The following is a 21,062-nucleotide window of genomic DNA, read 5'->3' as shown; positions in this document are numbered from 1 at the left end:
GCACAATCTCAGCTCACTGCAACCTCTGCCTCCTGGATTCTTCTGCCTCAGCCTCCTGAGTAGCAGGGATTACAGGCATGTGGTACCACACTCGGCTAATTTTGTATTTTTAGTAGAGATGGAGTTTCTCTATGTTGGTCAGGCTGGTCTCGAACTCCTGACCTCAGGTGGTCTGCCTGCCTTGGCCTCCCAAAGTGCTGGGATTACAGGCATGAGTCACCACGCCTGGCTGGCCTATCATCCCCACACCCAAAGTTAGACCTAGAGTCTAGAGTTCCAGTTTTTGCATTTCTTTTGCAGTAATATCTGACAAATGCTATCTTAAAGGAGAAAGAAGAATTAACCATATAAATGTAAAGGAAAAAAGCAAACCCACAATGGTTTCTTACAAACCCTTTTCTGTATTTATTTTGAGATAGGACTACAGAATGAGTTTTTCTTCCTCTTTTTCTTATATATCTCTTTCTTATCATAGGAGTTTTAAGGAGTTCTTGGGTTATGTTGTGTTGACCATGTCAGCCTTGTTTTGGGATTTAAAATAGAGAAGTCTAATAGAGAAGTCTTACATTCTAGTCCTCCAGAAGGGTTAACAAATGAGTTCTGAAAAGATTGGAATCTTAGCTGGTTTACACTTTTCATCATAAACTCTTCCTATAGGTTCACAGAAGGGAGTCACTGGACATCAACTGCCAAGTGCCCAAACAGCTGGACTTCCTTTTTGCTTTTTTCCTAGGCCTATTTAAGAAGCTGTGGGGCCAACTGACCAGTCTGATGGCATATTGAAGGGTAGTGGAGGCCAACTCAAGCATCAATATTGTCTGACTCAGAGAAACTAGTATAAAACACAGACAGTCAAATACAGTCTTTTACTTGTGTAGGAAGGACACTAAAAAGAGGCACTAGATGTTTATTTAGCTTTTGACAAATGTATGCCTTGAAAGGAGCAATGTGTTTTTATTCTGTGGATGCACCAAATAACCCTTCTTGGAAATGATTGGGGGAATTCAAATAGGCAGAAATCCTCTGGTCAGCACAAACTTCAAGCTAGCAATTCTCAAGACAGCATAAAGCTGTTTTTTTGTGTCAGCTATGGTCAGAAGCGTGTGTTGTGGCATTTGGAAAAGGAATTAGGGCAGTTAGCTAATTGCACGCTTGAAAATGACAAGCCCCTTGAAAATTCAAAAGTCTGACTCCAATTCAAAAAGAAATTGGTGTAGCTTTGAACTCCAAAGTTGTTATTGTATACTGAATTTCAAGTACTTCCTATTAAACATGGAAAATTTGCTCTCCCGCCTAACCTTACTTATCCTGAGTGTTTTGCTATTCTTAGCCCATGTTTTGAAGTGTTCTTGATTTAAAAGATGGAGAGAATGGGTTATATCAGTTGTATTAATTTAATAAACAGCCTTGCTTTGCTGTGTAAGTATTTTCCATTTATATTCTGCAGTAGTGTTTGGGGTAAATTGTGCGCTTTCTAGTCAGGGGCTATGAGTCAAGGAACAGTCTATTGGTTTCAGGACTCCTTAACACTTTATAATGGATCAACTAGGGTACTTTCCCCACATTTTCTTTATACACAGTTTAAAAAAATATGGAGCATTTTTTTTTCCTTTTTTGAGACAGAGTCTCACTCTGTTCCCCAGGCTGGAGTGCAGTGGTGCAATCTCAGCCCACTGCAACATCCACCTCCCAGGTTCAAGTGATTCTTGTGCCTCAGCCTTCCTAGTAGCTGGGATTACAGGCATGTGCCACCATGCTTGGCTGATTTTTGTATTTTTAGTAGAGTTGGGGTTTCACCATGTTGGTCAGGCTGGTCTCAAACTCCTGATCTCAAGTGAGCTTAAGTGAGCCACCTGCCTTGGCCTCCCAAAGTGCTGAGATTACTAGGCATAAGCCACCACACCTGGCCGAGAAATTTTTATAAACTGTTCCAGAAGTGAAAAGATAAGATATCCTGACTCAAAATCAGTATTTAAAAAAAATAGCATTAAAAAAATACAGTATTTTAAAAAATACAGCATTAAAAAAATACAGTATTTTAGAAAATGGAAGTGTTTAAGGTATTCTCTCTGTTGGAAAGAGACAGACATTTTTTCTTTTCTGCTAAATATAAAGTAAAAAATCAGCAAATTTTTACATTTGAGAAACAAGCTTTTCTTCCTGACGTTACCTTGGTTCTGTTGTTGACCAATGAAAGCTAGTAACGGAGTAGGCCTGGGTCCTCCCAGATGCAATGCAGAGTTTAAGGTCTAAATAGAGACACCCCAAATCAACCATTTGACTATTAAGCGTTGATTTAATGTTGTGCTTGTGCTTTTTGTTATTTACTTAGCGTGTTGCATTGTTCCAACGATAGAGAAGAATTTCTGGTTTTTGATATGCTTTGAACAATAGTGGGAAATTCAGGGCTTTTAGCCTGTTTATTTTTTTTACTAGGGTCTGTGTGCAAGTCAGCAATGCTCCTGGGATCACAGTACTTCTTCCGTGTTTCTTTCTAGGTAAACTAGCTCTTGATCTTAGAAAGAAACACTTTTGCTTCCTGGAGCTGAGGGTGGGAGACGGTTGTGGTGAGAATGTGCTTAAAAACAGACAAACCAGCTGGAGATGCTTGTTTTAAGTGAAGGGAAGAAGAGGAGCAACAAGGAGATATTGCACACAGCACAGCGTTTCTTAATCTCTGCACTAATGACATTTTGGGCGAGTTTGTTCTTTTTTGTGGGGGATTGTCCAGTGCATTATAGAATGTTTAGCAACATCCCTGGCCTCTACCTATTAGGTGCCAGTAACACCCTGCCACCAGATATAACAACCTCCAGTTGAGAACCACCCATGTAGGCTCTCAGTATCTAGGTACATACAAAGCCATCAGTGGGAGTTCCAAGGACTCATTCATTTCACCCAGCACACATTCTCATGTCAATCTGACTTTGCCAGCTGTTAATTCTTCTTTCTAATGCGCTCTTATTTTTATCCTCAGTTGAGATGAAACTTTCTCTCATAGGTTGTCTGGTCACTGAGGTCACTAGGTCCTAGGTCTGCCCTCAGTTCCAGGTTGAAACATCTGTCCTCACCTCTACCTGTACCCTGTCTCAGGTTCCCTGGCTTCCACCCACAGCATTGCCTGGAATAAACTGGTAGGCTGCTTTCAAATTGTTTTGGTTCAGAAACTTTTTTTAAAAAAAATTTTATTTCATTTTAAACCACAGTTTCTTGAAGGGCCTGAATGACTTCACTCTCTCATGGTTCTGTACCTTACCCCTGTCATGCTTAGCTTCTGAGGGTGAGGCAGAGCTCACGTCACACATACTAGGTCTCATTTGCTTAAAATGATCCATTAGCTCAAATACCAGAACCTAATAATCAGTTACATTTTGATTCCTCCAACTCCAGGCAAAATTCCTTTCCATTCCTATGCCAGGCAAAGTTCCTTTCCATTCATGTATGATTTTGTGGTCCACTGGGCACGGGAGTCTGTAGGTTATGTTGCAAATCATAGTTTTCAAAATCATCTTTTTCTCCATTCTGTAACCTGGGATTCCACCTCCAAGTAAATTGTTGTTTTATTTTCTTTCTTTTTTTTTGTTTTTAATTTTAAGACCAGGGTTGGATAGAAAATAGGGATGGGCTGAGGATGGGGTGATGGGTTGGTTGGTCTCTTCATCTTACAGTTTTATTATTGTTAAATAAGTAACAGCACTTATTGCCTCCGGTATCAAATATTATTAAATGGCTGTGTCAATGGAAATCAGAATAACCAGAAGTCACTTGGCAGTAGTGCGTGACCATAAAGTATTTCTAACAAGAGTAATTGCTGTCACTGAGTGCACTCTCTCTTTTATCAGCTGTTGTAAACAAGTCTTATTACCTTTGTCATAAACAAGTAGTATTACCCCAGAAATGTTATGGGGGACTGGGCACAGTGGCTCATGGCACAGTGGCTCACACCTGTAATCCCAGCACTTTGGGAGGCTGAGGCAGGTGAAACACTTGAGCCTAGGAGTTCGAGACCGGCCTTCACAACATGGTGAAACCCTGTCTCCACAAAAAATTAGCCAGGCATGGTGGGAAATACCTGTAATCCCAGCTACTCAGAAGGCTGAGGCAGGAAGATCACCTGAGCCTGGGGAGGTGGAGGCTGCAGTGAGCCGAGATTGCACTCTAGCCCCTGCACTCCAGCCTGGGGTAGAGAGCCAGACCCTGTCTCAAGAAAAAGAAAATAAATATTAGGGGTTTATTGCTTCTATCTCAGGCAGGTTTGGTTAGGATTATATAAAAGCAAATTATACATTCATGGGAAACAGAAGCAAAGAGAACCAGGTACTTGACAGTGAAGAGGTAACAAACACAGTATAAAAAACACCTGCCAATTTCTTTGTGGAAATGGCATTAAAAGCTGCTTTGAAGTAAAGTAGATATTTCTGAAATATGATGGCTATAGATCAGAAAAATTTGTGTCATTAGTAAAGTGTTAAAAGGAAAGTGTGCGCACACACACACACCCACCCCTATTTTTCCCTTTAAGGTACAACCAGGATGATTTAAAACAATACATAAATGTAACAGAAGAGGAAAGTCAAGATAGGAGACCTGTGTTTTCAATACACTTTTAAAGCTGATTATGTTTAGTGTTTTATAAGTTCTGAAATCCTTGTCTAATGAAAATACATGTGGCTTGTAGATTTTAATATGATTAATTTTTTTTTTCTTTAAGCTTGAAGAAGAATTCCAAAGAACGGCCTACATACCCAGAGCTAATGGTGAGTATTGTTAGCAATATAAACATGACTATACTAATAGCTATAAAAGGCAAAGTCACTAAAGACCTAAATTATCATCACATAACCATATTCAAAGAGTTAGTTCATTGAGACATCAATGACAGGAATTAAACTCCAGGAAAGAGAGTTAAAGAGTTCATCCTACCTCCTTCTTTAAATAGACTGGGACCTATCATTATTCTTAGCAATTTTTTCCAGGCTGATAAACCTGTCATGATATAGAGCAAATTATGCATATGAAATTTATATTTTTGAATTTAAAAGATATTAGGAGCCACATATTACTAAGATAAAATTAAGGAAAGCATGATTTAAGAGATTTCAATAATGAAAAAAACTTAAGTGCTATCTGACTGATCAATTTTTGATAAAATATCTGGGCTAAATTAGATGAACAACTTTTTGGTAGGTAGCTAGGGAGAAAAAACATTTTTTTCTTCTTGTTTTTACTTTGGTGGAAAAAAGTAAGACAAAGCATTATTAGTTTGAATTATACTACCTCAGCATTCACAGTTTATCTCTTGCTATATCTATAAAAAGCAAGAGTGAAAGTAAGATCTCAGCATTGTTGTATTAAAATAACTTCTTTTAAATCGTGGTAACTATAGGCAGGGCACGATGGCTGTTCATACCTGTAATCCCAGCACCCTGGGAGGCCGAGGTGGGCAGGTTGTTTGAGCCCGGGAGTTGGAGACCAGCCTGGGCAACATGATTAAACCCCACCTCTACAAAAAGTACAAAAAATTAGCCGGGCATGGTGGCATTTGCCTGTAACTCCAGCTACTCAGGAGGCCAAGGTGAGAGGATCACTTGAGCCCAGGAAGTTAAGGCTGCAGTGAGCCATGATTGAGCCACTACATTCCAGCCTGAATGACAGAGTGAGACCCTGTCTCAAAGAAAAAAAAATTCTGTTAACTACAATTGTAAGCTAATTACTAATGATTCTAAACTAAATACAAATGGCAAGAACCTAAACTTGGCAACGCTTTGCTTTATCTAAGTATATGTCGAATGTAGGAGAAACACATTTTTTGGGGGGAGAAATATATAAAATTGAGACTATTTTCTAATTTGTGTTAACTCTTCCCTAGATTTGTTTCAGTTATCAAGGTTTTCATTTTAACAGGGGAAACAAGAGTTATGTTCATGCAAAATTTCTAAGTCAATACAACACTGACACCCTTTCTTACTGGAACACAGTTATTTGACAAGCACTAAATGCTTGCTCCTATCCTATCGCAGCCACAAGTACTGCTGTCTTGAAGAACAACTCAGGGCATGTGTTAGAAGCATGGATTTCTAGTGTCAAACGCTGTGGTGAGGTGGCTTAGATATGAGGAAGCACAGCTTGGGAATGTCAAGTCAGGAAGAGTTATAGAAAGCTGATCAGGAAGATGCATGATAGTTACAGTCAAGCACATAGGTTTTCAGTTCTGTTGCTTAAGCTTTGATTGATGATTGAACCGTTTTCCAACTGGATGAATTTGGAGATAAGGCCATCTCCTGGGGCCTCCATTGGGTCCATTAAAAGGCAGCCCCTGGGGCTCAGCACTCTACCAGCTTTATTCAACTAAAACTCACAGTTAAAGAAGGAACTATGAGTAATGTTTGAGAAAATTCTAGCATACTACATGTTTAGGTTGAATATTTTCTCCCTGATTATTTTTTTTAATAGCCAGTGAGAGGCTTTTTTGATCTGTCTACTCTTTTTTAATGTGCTTATGTACCTGCTAGGGCATTTTAAAATTAATTTCACATAAAGTACAATAGATACAGAGTTATTCTTGTAGGATACTATGGAGCCTGTAATCCTATTTTATTTACTCACTTTTAAATTTTTACTTTTTAGAGATGGAGTCTCGTTATGTTGCCCAGGCTGGTCTCGAATTCCTGGGTTCGAACGATCCTCCTGTCTGGGTCCCCCAAGCATCTGGTACTACAAGTGTGCACCTGTATTCCTATTTTAAAGTTGCCTTGTTTTGTAACTAATTTCATATAAGAAGAACATTTTCTATTTATTTATGGCTATTTAAAATACAGAACTTTTTTTTTTCTTCTTCCAAGTGGTTTCTGATCAGAAATTTCACTGAAACATGCTTGAGAAAAAGAATGCTTAATATACATGGACAGCTAATGTCGAATTCTATATTTGCAATATACTATAACACTATGATATTTTATGGCCTACAGATATATTAATGTTATAAAATCATGTTGGTACCCCTTTTCTTCTTACAGCATTAGCCTTTGTGGTACTGGAAATGGACTTGCCTTTTAAGACTATAACTGTTCCCTGTTTTCCTGTGGAATTGAGGTTTTCAAATGGAAAACCTGAGTCCAAACTCCCTGACTTTAGCATTGGGAAAGCACTTGCTGAGAGGCTATTGTTTAGATTTTAGGAGTTGATGAGGAAGTATGAAGGAAAAAAAATGCTTTTTTCCAGGTAAAGGACAGTTTAATTAAGGCCTTAACCTAGACATGTCCCTCTTATAGAAATCCCAAATGTTCCTCTCCCTAACTCGGATTGAAGGATGTATATTCTTTAAGATCATCTCATTTGCTTGTTCTCTCAAATGTCACTGGGGAATATGACTCAGTAGAATTTCTTCCTCTAAAGTAGGTAGCAGCCAACTTTTTCTGTAAAGGGCTAAATAGTAAGTATTTTAGTCTTTGTAGGCCATACAGTTGCTGTTACAAAATGACTCAATTCAGCGGCTGCAATGTGAAAATACCCATATCCAATGTGTTAAGAAAAACAAAACAAAACCAAACAAAAACAAACGGGGTTTGTGTGTCTGTATTCCAATAAAACTTTATTTAAAAAACAGGCAGTGGGGTAAATTTGGCCTCTGGGTCCTAGGTAGCTGATCCCTGTCCTAGATGATAATCACCAGAAATGGTAACCAGTTCATTCAAGTGATTGCCCAGTGAAGTGATTATGTTCTCCAATTATCCTAGGAAGTTCTAGATTGAATTGTATGTTAAACAAAGATGCCTGAACCCTTTCAAAACTGTAGTCTTAAGGGACGAGGTGCTGTGCATGGGACAGGGAGACCTGCTGGTGACTGCAGCTTGTCTGTCTAGTCCTCACAGTACATTCATGGATCTCCATGTTTTCTTCAGGCACAGCAGTGAGCCTAAATGGTGCAAAGTCCTCCCTTCTTTTCTCTCTGGCTCCTCTTTTGGGAAACCCAGCTTGGGAGTATAGTCTGAATATTATTCATGGTCCCTCATTTGCCCATTTCCTGGTTGCTACCCTTGCTAATCTTAATTCATTGCTTATAGAAGGGACTGGGTTCCCTCTTAACCTTTCATAGCCTCAAAACCCTCACAAGAAGGCAAGTCACACTTTCCATTTGACATGCCTACCTGTTTTCTTCTTCCCCTGCCCTATGGCTCTCATAGCATTTTCTCAGCCTGGGAACAAATGGAAAGATGCCTGGGGATTTTTTTTTTTTTTAATTAAAGACTTCAAGTCAGGGTATTTAATTCATTTGCAGACTCAGGCTACATCCACTGAGCTAATAGCCACTAGCAGAACAAAAGGCAAGGTGAGGCTGGCAGGTGTTGGAAGCAGTCACTAAGATAATCTGAGGTTTGGCGTGTCCTGTTTTGATAGTAAAAAACTTTTAAGTACATTTAAAGATTTCCAAATGTCAAGAGGATGTGGGAAAGCTAATAAGCATGATGGTAGAACCTTTGGTAAGTGTACTGTGTATGTGGTTAGTAATCAGAAGTATGGCTGTTATTTAGTTTTTGAGGGAGCTCAGGAGAAACCACCTGGCACCCAGAGCTTCAGTTGATTTCATGAGTGTAAGGATCTGAGCCAGCACCCAACCTGTGTCCTCAGATGGGCAAAGGGAGAAAATCTCTTTTCCATTTTCTGAGTCATGATTCTTAATCATGACCAGATATCTTCTCTGAGGTTTTTATTTTCTTGTTCCTTTTTCATTTACATTGTTTCCTAAAACTTCCATGGGTGGGAACTCAGTTTTCCACGGAGCTGACTCATCCAACCCTCCGCTGTCAGGTTTAAAACAAATATAATTAGGAAACCTACAGCTGGGCAACATAAAGGTTGTAAACTAAACTCCCTAAAGTTAGGGGAAACAGAGTGAGTCACCTACATGTCTGCTTGTAAAAATGCTTACATTTAGCTACTCAACTGATCATTGAAAATAGTACTACCAGACAATCAAGGAAGTCAGCATGGGAGGTGAGGAGGGACATGTGGGACTAAGTTCTGCCTGTAGGAATTGTTCTTTTTGGGTAGGTTTGGTTGGTTCTATTTGCACTGTAAGAACTGTGGATCATGACCTGATAGATCTTTCTAAGTAGAGGAGGCAGGTTCCACTGTGACAACTGGGCATTTATTATAACAAAATTGAGCAATCTAGGGAGAATTGTTCTAGTGCAAAGAAAATGGCTTCCTGTTCAGAATTGTTTTGAAATGCATGGCCTCTTGAATCACATATTGTGCCTGTTCCCCTAGCAATGCACACGACTTGAGTTTACTTGATCTGAGCTGTGTAGATAGAGACCCTTCTTTTCCCTTTTCAATCTTTAATCTCTGAGTTCAATCTTCTCTGCACATACCTAGAGTTTGGCAATCTACATTATTTTTCAGATGGATCAACTCTTCATCAGGAGAGACATAGGTATAACTCATGGCTTGGCAAATGGTTTTAACTGTTTCAGTCTAAACCTGTTCTCCAATGTCAAGGGCAGGGGCTACCTTCCTTCCACATTTACTGTTCAACAAAATTGCTTTCTCATTCTACCATCCTTTTCCTGAGACATAAAAGTGTATACACCTATGAATTGTCTTATTCTCTTACTACTATATCAGTCTAAAATGACTTTGTGGGGCCCAGGGCTATTTGTGAATCAGAGTTTTGGATGGTTTTTTTCAATCTTTGTATTTTGCTGTAGATGGGACTTACATAGTGTAATTATACTTTTTTTTTTTTTTTTTTTTTTTTTTTAAGAATAGACTATAGTGGAAACCTAGAGGTATCAAGATGGAAAGAGTGGCCACTAAGAGGTATCTTTAAAACATTTGCATCACTTGATATGTGCTTGATTTTGGAAAGGGTAGGAAGAGCCCAGCCTAGCTCTGATAGGGATAATTAATCCCTGTAACAAGCAGATCTATTAGTTTGCTAATTGTGTATATTGTTTGTCAGTGACAAATATTAATACCACATTTTTTCTTTTTCTTTCCTAGCAACATCCATTTTTCACCCTACACGAATCCAAAGCAACAGATGTGGCATCTTTTGTAAAACTGATTCTTGGAGACTAAAAAGCAACGGACTTAATCGGTTGACCCTACTGTGGATTGGTGGGTTTCGGGTGAAGCAAGTTCACTACAGCATCAATAGAAAGTCATCTTTGAGATAATTTAACCCTGCCTCTCAGAGGGTTTTCTCTCCCCATTTTCTTTTTATTGCCCCTCTTAAGGGGGTCTTGGAATCTATAGTATAGAATGAACTGTCTAGATGGATGAATTATGATAAAGGCTTAGGACTTAAAAAGGTGATTAAATATTTAATGATGTGTCATATGAGTCCTCAAGCTTCTCAGACTTCTGTTATTCTTTACAAAATGAATGCATTGGCCCTGGCAAAAAGGTGCTACAGTAGTGATGAGATTATAAGTAGACTTGTAGTTTGTCCCATTTATTATTTTAATATTTATGTTTAAGTGTTTGGTTGAAAAGATTCCATTTTATACAAGAAGGGAGATTCAAAAAAAAAAAAGACTAGGTTGGGTTGGCAATATTTATAGGGCTTTTATTTTTTAAGTTCAATTGTGTCTGTGGTTCAGAAGAAATTATTTAATACGCATCTTTGAGAATATTATAAAAATATCAAAAAGGAGTTCTTCTTGTGAAATGTCTGTTCCAGCTGTTGTGACTGCTGCCATTTTTGCAAACATCTGCTCAATCCTGGGTGATCACCACATCTTTTAGGGGAAGTGGCAAGATATTCTGGTCATATTCTTTTCCCAACTTTGGAAAACACAAAAATCACTCATATCACCTCTCAAAGATTAAAACATTTGGTTCTCCTGACACTTGTGGTATAGTATTATCGGAAAGTGATTCGTAATATGATTTCATATCCACTTACCTTTTCATCTACCTGTGTGTGTGTTGTTTGTGTGTATATTTGGCAATTCACAAGTCCTGCCAAGTGGTTTCTATGAGCATCTCTATTTGGTAAGGAGGACATTTGTCAGTTTTGAGGGGAGATGTGTTAAACCACAGAAAAAAATGGTGCCTTCTTCTGCATTTGTCCCTCCTACCATGTGCAAGTTTCAAGAATTGCCTTTTTAGTGTACTCGATAGCTTTGTTTGTTTGTTTTGTTCTTCAGTAAAGAAGCCTTACTATTTATAGAAGGGCTACAATAGGAGAAAATTAAAAGCAGTAATTCTTTGATAAGATGAGGAAATAATAGGAAAGGTTGAATTAATTCCTAGGAATGGACTACCACATGTCCAAGAGTTGAGGCCGCATCTTTCTTCAGCAGCATGCAATCGCTGGCTCCTCTATAGGAGATGAGCTTCATTGGGAACTCCTAGCAGGTTGACTAAGCAACAAAAGTTATTTCTCATGGCTGAATATACCCTCTGGTTCTCTGATTTGTATCTCTAGGTTTCTTGATGATCAAGGAGTAAAGTAATTGACAGGGAAAATATAGACCTGTGATGAATAACCAGGAACCATTTTGGACAAGGAAAGACAGAGGATTTTGATTTTAAAAAGAAGGAAAAAAAACCCTACTTTTTCTTTCTTGGCCTCAAGTTCAATATGGAGAGGATTGCTTCCCTGAGTCCTCCCTTCCTTCCCCTTTTAGATTTTGAAGTGCAATCATATATTTTTCTCTGCCTTTTTTCCTCCTTGTTCTTGACAAGGAGGAGTTGCTCAGCCCAGATTGAGTGTGACACTTCCAACACTTCTTCATATTCAGTTCCAAGATATATCTGTTTTATTAAACATCAGCTTCCTTTGCTCTAAAGCTACCTCTGTCCTCATTTTATTCTAGCCAGAAAATGAGTATCACCCTAGTGATTATCGCTGTTCACTTTCCCATCTATTTTCCTGAATCTGGAAGTTCTTCTCCTTGAGATCAAGAGAAAAATTGAGTTGTATTCCTTACTTTATTCACCCATCTGTGAAAACAGGAAGCAATAGGAAAAATATCCAGTTACTCCATTTTAGCTTTTGGTGAACTATGTAAAACAAATTGTCTCTCTGATCTAGGTCAGATTACTCTTACCTGTTTTTCCACTTTGAGACATTCTAAATCAAATATGTAACTTCTCATATGTATGCCTCTCCAGTCTGTGAACCTAGGCCAAACTTGCAAAAACAATCATATTCATAGTAGGGTAGAGAAAAAGTTAGTCTGTGGTTCTCAACCCTGCTGCACATTGGAATCATCTGGGAGCTGTGAACACTGTCATTGCCAATGTTCCAGACACCAGAGATTTGAATTTAACTGATGGGGCCTACGAAGTGGTGTTTTTTTTTTTGTTTGTTTGTTTTGTTTTTTACAGACCTTTTGTATGATTCTGATATGAAGCAGGGTTCAGAACACTGATCTAGTATTTTCTAAAGAGAACTGACTTAAATTTACTTTCTTTTGGACATTTGCAGAGAGTAATGTGCCATTGCAGAGAGTAACAAGAACAGGTCCTATTTCTTTCCCTTTCCTCATCAGTAGAAATATCTTTATCACTGTGAGGGAAGGCATATTCCTGGGATACTGATTGGAACTGTAGAACACCTTTTCCCCAGAGAAGCTATATTCTGCACAGTGATTAAATATCTTATGTGCTAAAGTAAAAAAAAAATGACTTGATAGCCTCATGAGACTAAATTTTAGAGCATGGTTTTGTTTTTGGAAAACTGTGTTGTAAGTTCCAATCAACCAACTTTTAAAAAAGTCAATATACCTCAACTATATATAAATTGGGAGTATCCCGTACATAAAGACATATATATAAAGATATTTGTATTCACTGATGACCCTCAAAATATCTGATGCTCAACCCAGCATAGACCATCTGAATATCAGCCCTGTCTACACCTATCAGTGTATCACAAAATCAGTATAACTCTACAAGAGTCATGCTCATTTCCCCAAATATATTTGATTTTGTATCATATAATTGTCCATGTTATAATTTTTGAAAATATTTATTAAAATAGCCATTTCTCTTTTGATATTGTTTTAAGAGGTGTACCAAAAAAGTAATGTGCATAACTTTTAAGACGATTACCCTGTATGTGTACATATTAATGAATACTGCCCCCCAGTGTAGCCACCTTGAGAGACTACATATTTATATAAATAATACTGTTAAACTATTTTTGCCACTTCTCTTTCAGAAAAGCTTTAGAATCCATTCCCTCCCCTAAGATGTGTGTCATCATTTGAGAATTATTACGTAGGTCTTATTGTTTGCTTTGGTTTTTACAAAAATCCTTACCAGGTGTTTCCCTCTTTGATTTACCTGCCTTTTTAAAAAACAGATTTAGCAGGAATTTGTGTTTGACAATTTTTAGAAGTTAAATCTTCCCTGAGCTGGAGTTTTAGCATCTCTGAATCTTTGTAAAACACCATGTCATGGGCTCTGAAGATAATTTCAAATGAAGATTTCCACCCCCCTGCCCAAAATATATGATTATTTTTAAGCAGTCATTCTTCCTCTGGAGTAAGTGTAGTCTCCCAAAATGATTACTTTGAAGGAGATAGAACCTCCATAAAGGTAGGTATTCGTTGATAAAATATCAGGTAGTCACGGATTTTGCATGTGAACCACCTATTCTCTATGGTTGGAGGCCCTGATGTGGGGGAATAATCTATTATTCTAAAGACTGTGTTTGGTCACACTGATTTAATCAGAACAAATGGGTTAAGTTAGCAGCTTCTGTCACAGTGAAGCCATCTGAAAGGGAAACGAGTATGTGTGGGTATGGCTCAAAATTGTTTGTATTTTACAATTCTTGTATATTCTTCAAGCCTAACAAAAAATTCTATGTGCCAGAGATTCCTAAACTTTCTGTGTTCGTGGTGCCATTAGTCATCTTAGTAATTTTTTTCATGGTACCCCAGGCCAAAGTAAATACTTAGTACTTCAGTGTTTTAAATAATTAGGTCCCAACAGCTTAATAATAGCAGTTTGCACAGTGTCCTGCATATGTCACTATGTTTCTCTTAAAAATTTCCAATGTTGGCCAGATGGGGTAACTCAGGCCTGTAATCCCAGCACTTTGGGAGGCTGAGGTGTGTGCATCACCTGAGGTCAGGAGTTTGAGACCAGCCTAACATGATGAAACCCCGTCTTTACTAAAAATACAAAAATTAGCCGGACATGGTGGCACATGACTGTAATCCCAGCTACTCGGGAGGCTGAGGTAGGAGAATTACTTGAACCCAGGAGGCAGAGGTTGCAGTGAGCCAAGATCATGCCATTGTACTCCAACCTGGGCAACAAGAGTGAAACTCCATCTCAAAAAAAAAAAAAAAAAATTTACAACATCTTGCTAGGCCTGTGAGTGTGCTGTGGTGTCTCAGGATATCTCAGTACATAATTTGGGGACCACAGATAACTATAATGCCAATGTTGGCACTGTCTGCTGTTGGTGACCCTCAAAATGGAATTATTTGCCACTCAACTCTCCATATTATTTCACTCTTTGTTTTGTTATTATTTATATATATATATATGTATATTATGTGTATATATATATAATATATATATATATTGAGATGGAATCTTGCTCTGTCACCCAGGCTGGAGTGCAGTGGTGTGATCTCGGCTCACTGCAACCTCCACCTCCCGGTTTCAAGTGATTCTCCTGCCTTAGCCTCCCAAGTAGCTGGAACTACAGGCACACACCACCACGTCTGGCTAATTTTTGTATTTTTAGTAGAGATGGGGTTTTACCATGTTGGCCAGGATGGTCTCCATCACCTGACCTCGTGATCCGCACGCCTCGGCCTCCCAAAGTTCTGGGATTACAGGCGTGAGCCACCGCACCTGGCTGGCTAATTCATTTTTTAACTGTAACCCAACTCTGCTTTGCTGTTCCTCAGTCCTGCAATGCCATGGTGGTGTAGTCTAGAAAACTGCAATACTCGTAAGCCCCAGCATCGGAGGAGGCTGGTACTAAGATGGCCAGAGTTCTTGATTTCTCCCATTGAACTTGATTTAGTGTCTTGGGAATTATAATCTCAAAGGAGGCAGAGAGGGGTTAATGTTTCATAGTTTATCACTAAAATGTCTTCGTTGACCAAGGGGTTTTATTAGCTATGCTCAGAGAAATAACTCTGTTTCTCTTAAAAGGGTCTAACAAAACACTTTTTTCTTTGGCCTGAAAGGACAATGGATACCTAGTTCCTAATTTCCCACCTAAATGCTGTTTTGGCTATGTTACTCTCTATGACCTTGAAGGTAAGATATGTATATTTACAAAATTTATTAGAGCTGGTAGTCAGATCTAGTAAAATTAATTAAATGTCTATCATGCTGCAATTTTGCCTTCTTAACATCTATCTATGACTTGAAGAGGGACTTGGCTCAAAGGATCTTCTGCTTTTAATGAATTAGCAAGTGAAAAGGTATTCAAATAAATGTAACTTCATAGGACTTAATTTTTTTTTTAACTTTTCAAATGGCAGGTGCAGTTTTTATTTAGGCCTCTGGAAATTTACATAGTCAGATGGAAAAATGCCAGAGTAAATCTAGGAAGAGGGAGCTACCAGACCCGATAGAATAGAAAGAAAGCTGTTTTATTCTAGGTCTATATTCCTCTTGTGTTAGATTGGCTGTAGTGCTATTAAATGTGCTGACAGCTAAAGATGCTCTTTGGGTTTTTTTTTTCTTTTGGCTTTAATTGGGGTACTGTGGATTCTTTTGGGCATCTGTTGAAAGCTAGGACCTTTTCCCTAGGAAAACTTACAATGTTAATTTTGCAAACTTCTTTTGTTGGGAGGGGGTTGCAATTTATATACCCCATAGTAAATTTCAATTGTAAGGGGCCCATGCAAAATGCCCCATAGGATCAGTAGCTCTGTTCTGTAGAATGTTGACTGTGACATCCTAGATCAGTGTTGGCAAACTTTTTCTGTAAAGGACCAGATAGTAAATATTTATGGTTTTGTGTTTTATACAGTCTCTATCCAGTTATTCATCTCTGCTCTTGTATCATGAAAGCATCTACAAACAATACAGAAATGAATGAGCCTGGTGGCTATGTTCCAATAAAACTTTGTTTACAAACCAAGCAATGGGTCAAATTTGGCCCACAGGCCATGGTTTGCCAACACTTGTTTTAGAACATTAAATATAAAACTCTAATTGATTTACTAGATGTGTAGAGTACTTCCATTTTAGTGACTATTGAGCTCAGCTGCTGTTGAGGCAGATTAGGAAAATGGACATAGGAAACTGAATTTAGAAAGGATGAGGACTGTTTAGTCCCATGAAAGTTGCTTGTTAAATTCCTCAGGTAAGTATGAATTGTTCTGGAAGCTGATAGAACAGTTTTCTTCAGATCAAACTGAGTTCTGACTTTTTCCATTTCTATGCAATCACCAACATAATTTACTTCAATTTGGAAGTGTCATACTTTTCTTAGTTGTTAACTGTATCCTTGGATTAGGTTATTTGCATTTTCTTTCTTTCTATAGTGTGGTTTATACACAAGAAGAATCATGAATCCAGATACTAGTCAATTTGTTTCTCTATTCCCTGAACTGTACTGAGACTGGGGAATTTGGGAGGTCAGACTTACCTCAAACAAAGAAGAAGGCAGATAGAATTCTTAACATTTTCCAATTCATTCATCTCAATTATTTGTTCACATTTTAAAGAAGTGGGAAAGAGTAGTTTGAAGTCCAAATATTTGTTCTCAGGTGTTCTTTGAGCTCCCTGTTCTCAGTGCGACAGAAGACCCAGGCCTACCCCTTTTGTGCTGTCCCAGGGATGTAAGAGGAGTACTTCTCTTCTTTTAATCAGCAGTAACTTTCAATTTTAAGGGGCCTTTGCAAAATGCCTCCTTTCTGATGTAATTTTCTTGGGTTGCTGGCCCTAGTTGAATTTCTGGGCCCTGTAGCCTCTAGTGGAAGTCCTGTCTTCTCTATAGAACCAGAACAGGTATGTAATTTGCTTCACCTTTTGTTAGTACTTGCACCCCATACAGAATGCTATAAAAATGACTGTCTGCCAGTGACCAAAGCTTTCTCATTTTTTTTTCTTCCAGAACAATAGAACACATGTTGGTAAAGCTATAGTCTCTTTATTATTTAGAAACATTCTTTTTCTTGCTGCACCATTAGGCAAATATACATTATGCTTAGAATGATACTTGGAGACTCCTTAATAGGACATATTGAAGTATTTGATCTGGCAGTTTACCTAAAAGAATGTTTTCTCTTCACCTAGGGAAACAAAACCTGAATTCCAGAGCCTTCAAAATGAAATTATCCTTCCAGGGGAAGCACACTGCCACCAAATATATCACTCACCAGCTGTTCCTGGTGTTATTTTTCTGAGGTTTAGAGAGTCATTGTTTACAGCTATGCAAATATCATTGTACCGTTACAGATTTTCTAATGAAGTAGATTGAAAACAAGACTTTAGCTGGGGGTAATCTTTTCAGTTTCTGACCCAGATTTCTTTTTCAAGCAAAATTCCTCTGAAAGCCTCTTTCCTATAGCGGTGATGAAGGCACTAACCTAACCAGAAACATAAAGTAAAAATCTCTGTAGTAGGGAATTTTTGTTGGTACGAAATTAGTATCATCTTGTAACACATGCCTAATTCCTTGGGACTTTAGGTATCTTGACATCACTTGTGTTATCTTTTGAACTTGGACATGGAGCCCTTTATTTTTGGGAGTTCACAGTTAAATTTTGGAATAATTATGTCGTAGCTCCTTCCCGCCCTCCCTCCCTTCCTTCTCTCTTTCTCTCTTTTCACTATTGTTGCCCAGGTTGGCATGCAATGGTACAATCTTGGACGCCTGGCTCATTTTTGTATTTTTAGTAGAGATAGGGTTTCTCCAGGTTGGTCTGGCTGGTCTTGAACTCCTGACTTCAGGTGATCCGCCTTCCTCAGCCAGCCAAAGTGCTGGGATTACAGGTGTGAGCCACTGCGCCTGGCCGAATTGTGTTGTATTTCTTTCTTTGACCTTGTCAGTATGAACAGAATTTTTATAGCTTTCCTGAGTTTATTGCTTTGCATTTCTGAGATTCAGGGTCTTTTTCAAGGAAGAAGGCTAATGTTTAAGGCTTGGAGGTTGAATTCAGGGAGTGTATTGGCAAGTTTAGGCACTTACTTGTGTCTTAATGTGGGAAACAGAACTTCCTAAGTAATCTCTAGCGTTTGTGGCTTAGACCAGGCCTTCAAAAGTCTTTTCTGTTTTCCTATGCTGCAGTTGGTTGTTATTTCTCTGCTGGTTACAGATGACCTGGACTGACTTAATGCTTTTGTGGAAAGGAACTGATCTGATCATTTTCATATATCAAAAATCAAAGTCAACAATTTTGTATCAGTCTGCCTAAATGAACCCTATTGTTTCCAGTTCTTAAAAATGTAAGGGCTATCTAAGAAAAGATTAAGCAAAACCCTCATTCAAAACATGAGACCTTATAATAAGAATTTCCTTTGAAGATGAGCAGCAAGGTTGGGTATCTGATTTCACTAAGTAATATTCTATTGTGGTCAGAAATGAGTAATTGGCATCATTTGGTCGCTACCAATATTTGTATTGGAGTCTACAAGATATTTCAACAAAGTAAGTCAAACCACTGTCTTAGGGGATTGTCGCTGGACTTTGGAATTTAAGGCTGAACAGTGATGTGAAGTCATGTTTGGGGGCTGAAGGAAGAGAAAAATGCAAAGTGATGCTAAATTAGGAACCCCTTGGAGGAGCAAGCTGATTTTAAAAAAAGAAAGCTGGCAGACATATGTATCCTTTAATTTATTTGCAGTGTTACTATATTATAGAGATGATTTCCTATGGGAAATCCCATCAAAAAGCCAAACCTTTATTGTTATTTTTCCTTAAAAATACTGAGCTATAAGTAGATTCAGAGAGTGGCATTAATTTGGATATCAGAAACATTTTCTTTTGTATCCCTAGTGTTATTGATTCAAAAGAGTTACCATTTCAGACAGATGACTGAACGAAAGTAAATGATTAGTGGGAAATATGATGGTTGAGAAAAAGGAACAATACGCCTAAAACATTGTCAGAATATAAAACTCATCCATCAGCCACCTCTGGGTAAAAGAAACACAAATACCAAAACCTGAGCTCCTTAACCTTTGGTTCCAGAGGGCAGTTTCATTTGTAAAAAAGGTGGATGTTAGAGAAGGTTACCTGATGAGCAGACTTCTTTCCCATAATGAAGAGAACTGTGAATGTTCTTAGAAATACACTACAGGTCTTCCCCAGAAGACCTAGATTTTATAATTTTAAAATATAATACTCACAGCTGGTTCGAAGCTTCAGAAGCAGTAAATTATGGGGAAGAAGTAGTTGTTTTATTTTTTTCTGATCTCAAGTTGTTTGTTCTGTTGTATGTTCAATATTTGGGGAGATAAGAGTGAGGTACAGCTGTGGTTTTCAGTCCATGTTCAGTGTGCCCCTGAGGGTCTCTTGTTCTGAACAGAAGGGAAAGAGAGTGTGATGAAGGTCAACCCTGCCTATCTGAACCTCCATCAACCTCCAGTCAGAATATCTGGCTTCTAGTATTGTTCCTTTTAACTGGAAGTCTCTGTGGCCATTAAAAGCTTGGGAACGCTGGCTGAAATGACCACTTCAGCACTTTAAACAGTCTCAAATGTGGGAAATTTTATATCCAACCATGGCTGTGAGTTCCTGGCTTTTGCTGTATTGAGTAGGCTCTTAGAGATAGGGAGATAGGTGGCAAGAAGACAGGGTCATTTATTTTAATTGAGCATAAATCATTTTGAAAGGAAAGTGCAGGGAATTGATGTGTGACAGACATGCATGATAGCTCCTTATATGGGCTGTTTTCCTAAAGTGGTTGAGAATGACCTGATCTTTGTTCATTGTCTCAGTGACAAGGAGTGGAGTGACTGGGCTCTTCATATGCAGTGGAATTTTTACATTTCTAGGTTTGCAGAGGCAGGAGTTATCATTTTTGTTCATTGATCTATCAGAAAAAAGCAAAAACCGTTTGGACAATGTTGACACAGACAGGGGTACGGTCTGAGACTCAAGCTAACAGAGCTATGCCTTGCTGCATTTTACAAAGGTGTTGTAGGTGGAGAAGGGTAATGGAAACCTGGTACAGCCTTTAGAAGCTGGAAGCTATGGTGGTGTATCTGTCATGAACTGCACACAAGGGAATGCTTAAACACCAACTGAGTCATATCAGGTGCCTTGTACACACATTTAAAGAGTCTGGTGAATTCTGACAGTGTTATGTTTGCCACAAGAGCAAATTTAACAGCTGGGGTTTCACAGCAACTGTTTTAGAACACTATTTGTGCCAAAAATTTACATTGGGCAGAAATTTGTAGTGTTCTTGGCCAATCTCTGCATAAAAGCAACTTGAGGAGGTTTCATTAAGAAAATTAATTTTATCTCCTGTATTACCTCTGTGTTTGATTTATTCTTTAATCTCAAATTTATTTTCTGAGTGAAGTGACTTTCTATATGAACTGAAATGTTTTAATAGAATAATAGGTATTTTTAGAGGAAAAATTTTTTGTGTGTAATTAACTTACACAACTAGAACGTATTTCCTATGATACTGAATCATCAACATGAGTCATTTAAAGCTGAAAGAGGTGTTAGGAATGTAGTTTCAAATTATTTAAATACATGAACAGTTTTCTATATATTTTGTGAAAATCTTGATGAGATGCTAGATAGAATTTCTTTATGGAACTGAACTTGACAAGAATTTTAATAAAAGGTGGATTTCTTCAGCTTTCTTTGTGCTTCAGTTTCATAGCTGAAAATGCTGCTTCCATTTATTAATATGGTCTTTGTAAGAAAACACAGCAAAACGTTTTCTTACCTTCTGTAAATTTTGTGATAGACACATATTATTTGTATATATGATTGATTGTTTGCTTATGTTGCACCCCAAAGTTGTTTTTAAACCATGTTTATTGTAAAGAGAGCCTTTGGGCAAGTGAAAAATACCTGGATGCTAGAATGAGGTAGTTCCAGAAGCTAGTTAGGAGCTTGCTACCTCTTCTTGGTACCTGAAATATTGTGAAAGGAG

At 38.1% G+C, this 21,062-nt stretch overlaps 1 protein-coding gene across 3 annotated transcripts in view; it reads left to right on the top strand.

The window, feature by feature from the left end:
• Window positions 1-20,766, top strand: part of MAP2K6 (mitogen-activated protein kinase kinase 6) — a 139,233-nt gene extending 118,467 nt beyond the window's left edge. For all 3 annotated transcript variants that reach the window (XM_012453817.2, XM_012453819.3, XM_012453818.3), the window contains exons 11-12: window positions 4,712-4,757; window positions 10,006-20,766. In XM_012453817.2, coding sequence (XP_012309240.1) covers window positions 4,712-4,757; window positions 10,006-10,083 — 124 coding nt within the window. In that variant the 3' untranslated portion in view covers window positions 10,084-20,766. The remainder of the gene's footprint in view (window positions 1-4,711; window positions 4,758-10,005) is intronic.
• Window positions 20,767-21,062: the final 296 nt, after the last annotated feature.

This window comes from Aotus nancymaae, unplaced genomic scaffold (assembly GCF_030222135.1).
Source record: "Aotus nancymaae isolate 86718 unplaced genomic scaffold, 86718_ANA_hifiasm-v0.15.2.pri h1tg000089l, whole genome shotgun sequence".
NCBI classification, from domain to species: Eukaryota; Metazoa; Chordata; class Mammalia; order Primates; family Aotidae; genus Aotus; species Aotus nancymaae.
Note: the sequence above shows the minus strand (reverse complement) of the source record. Positions and strands in the feature narration are given on the sequence as shown.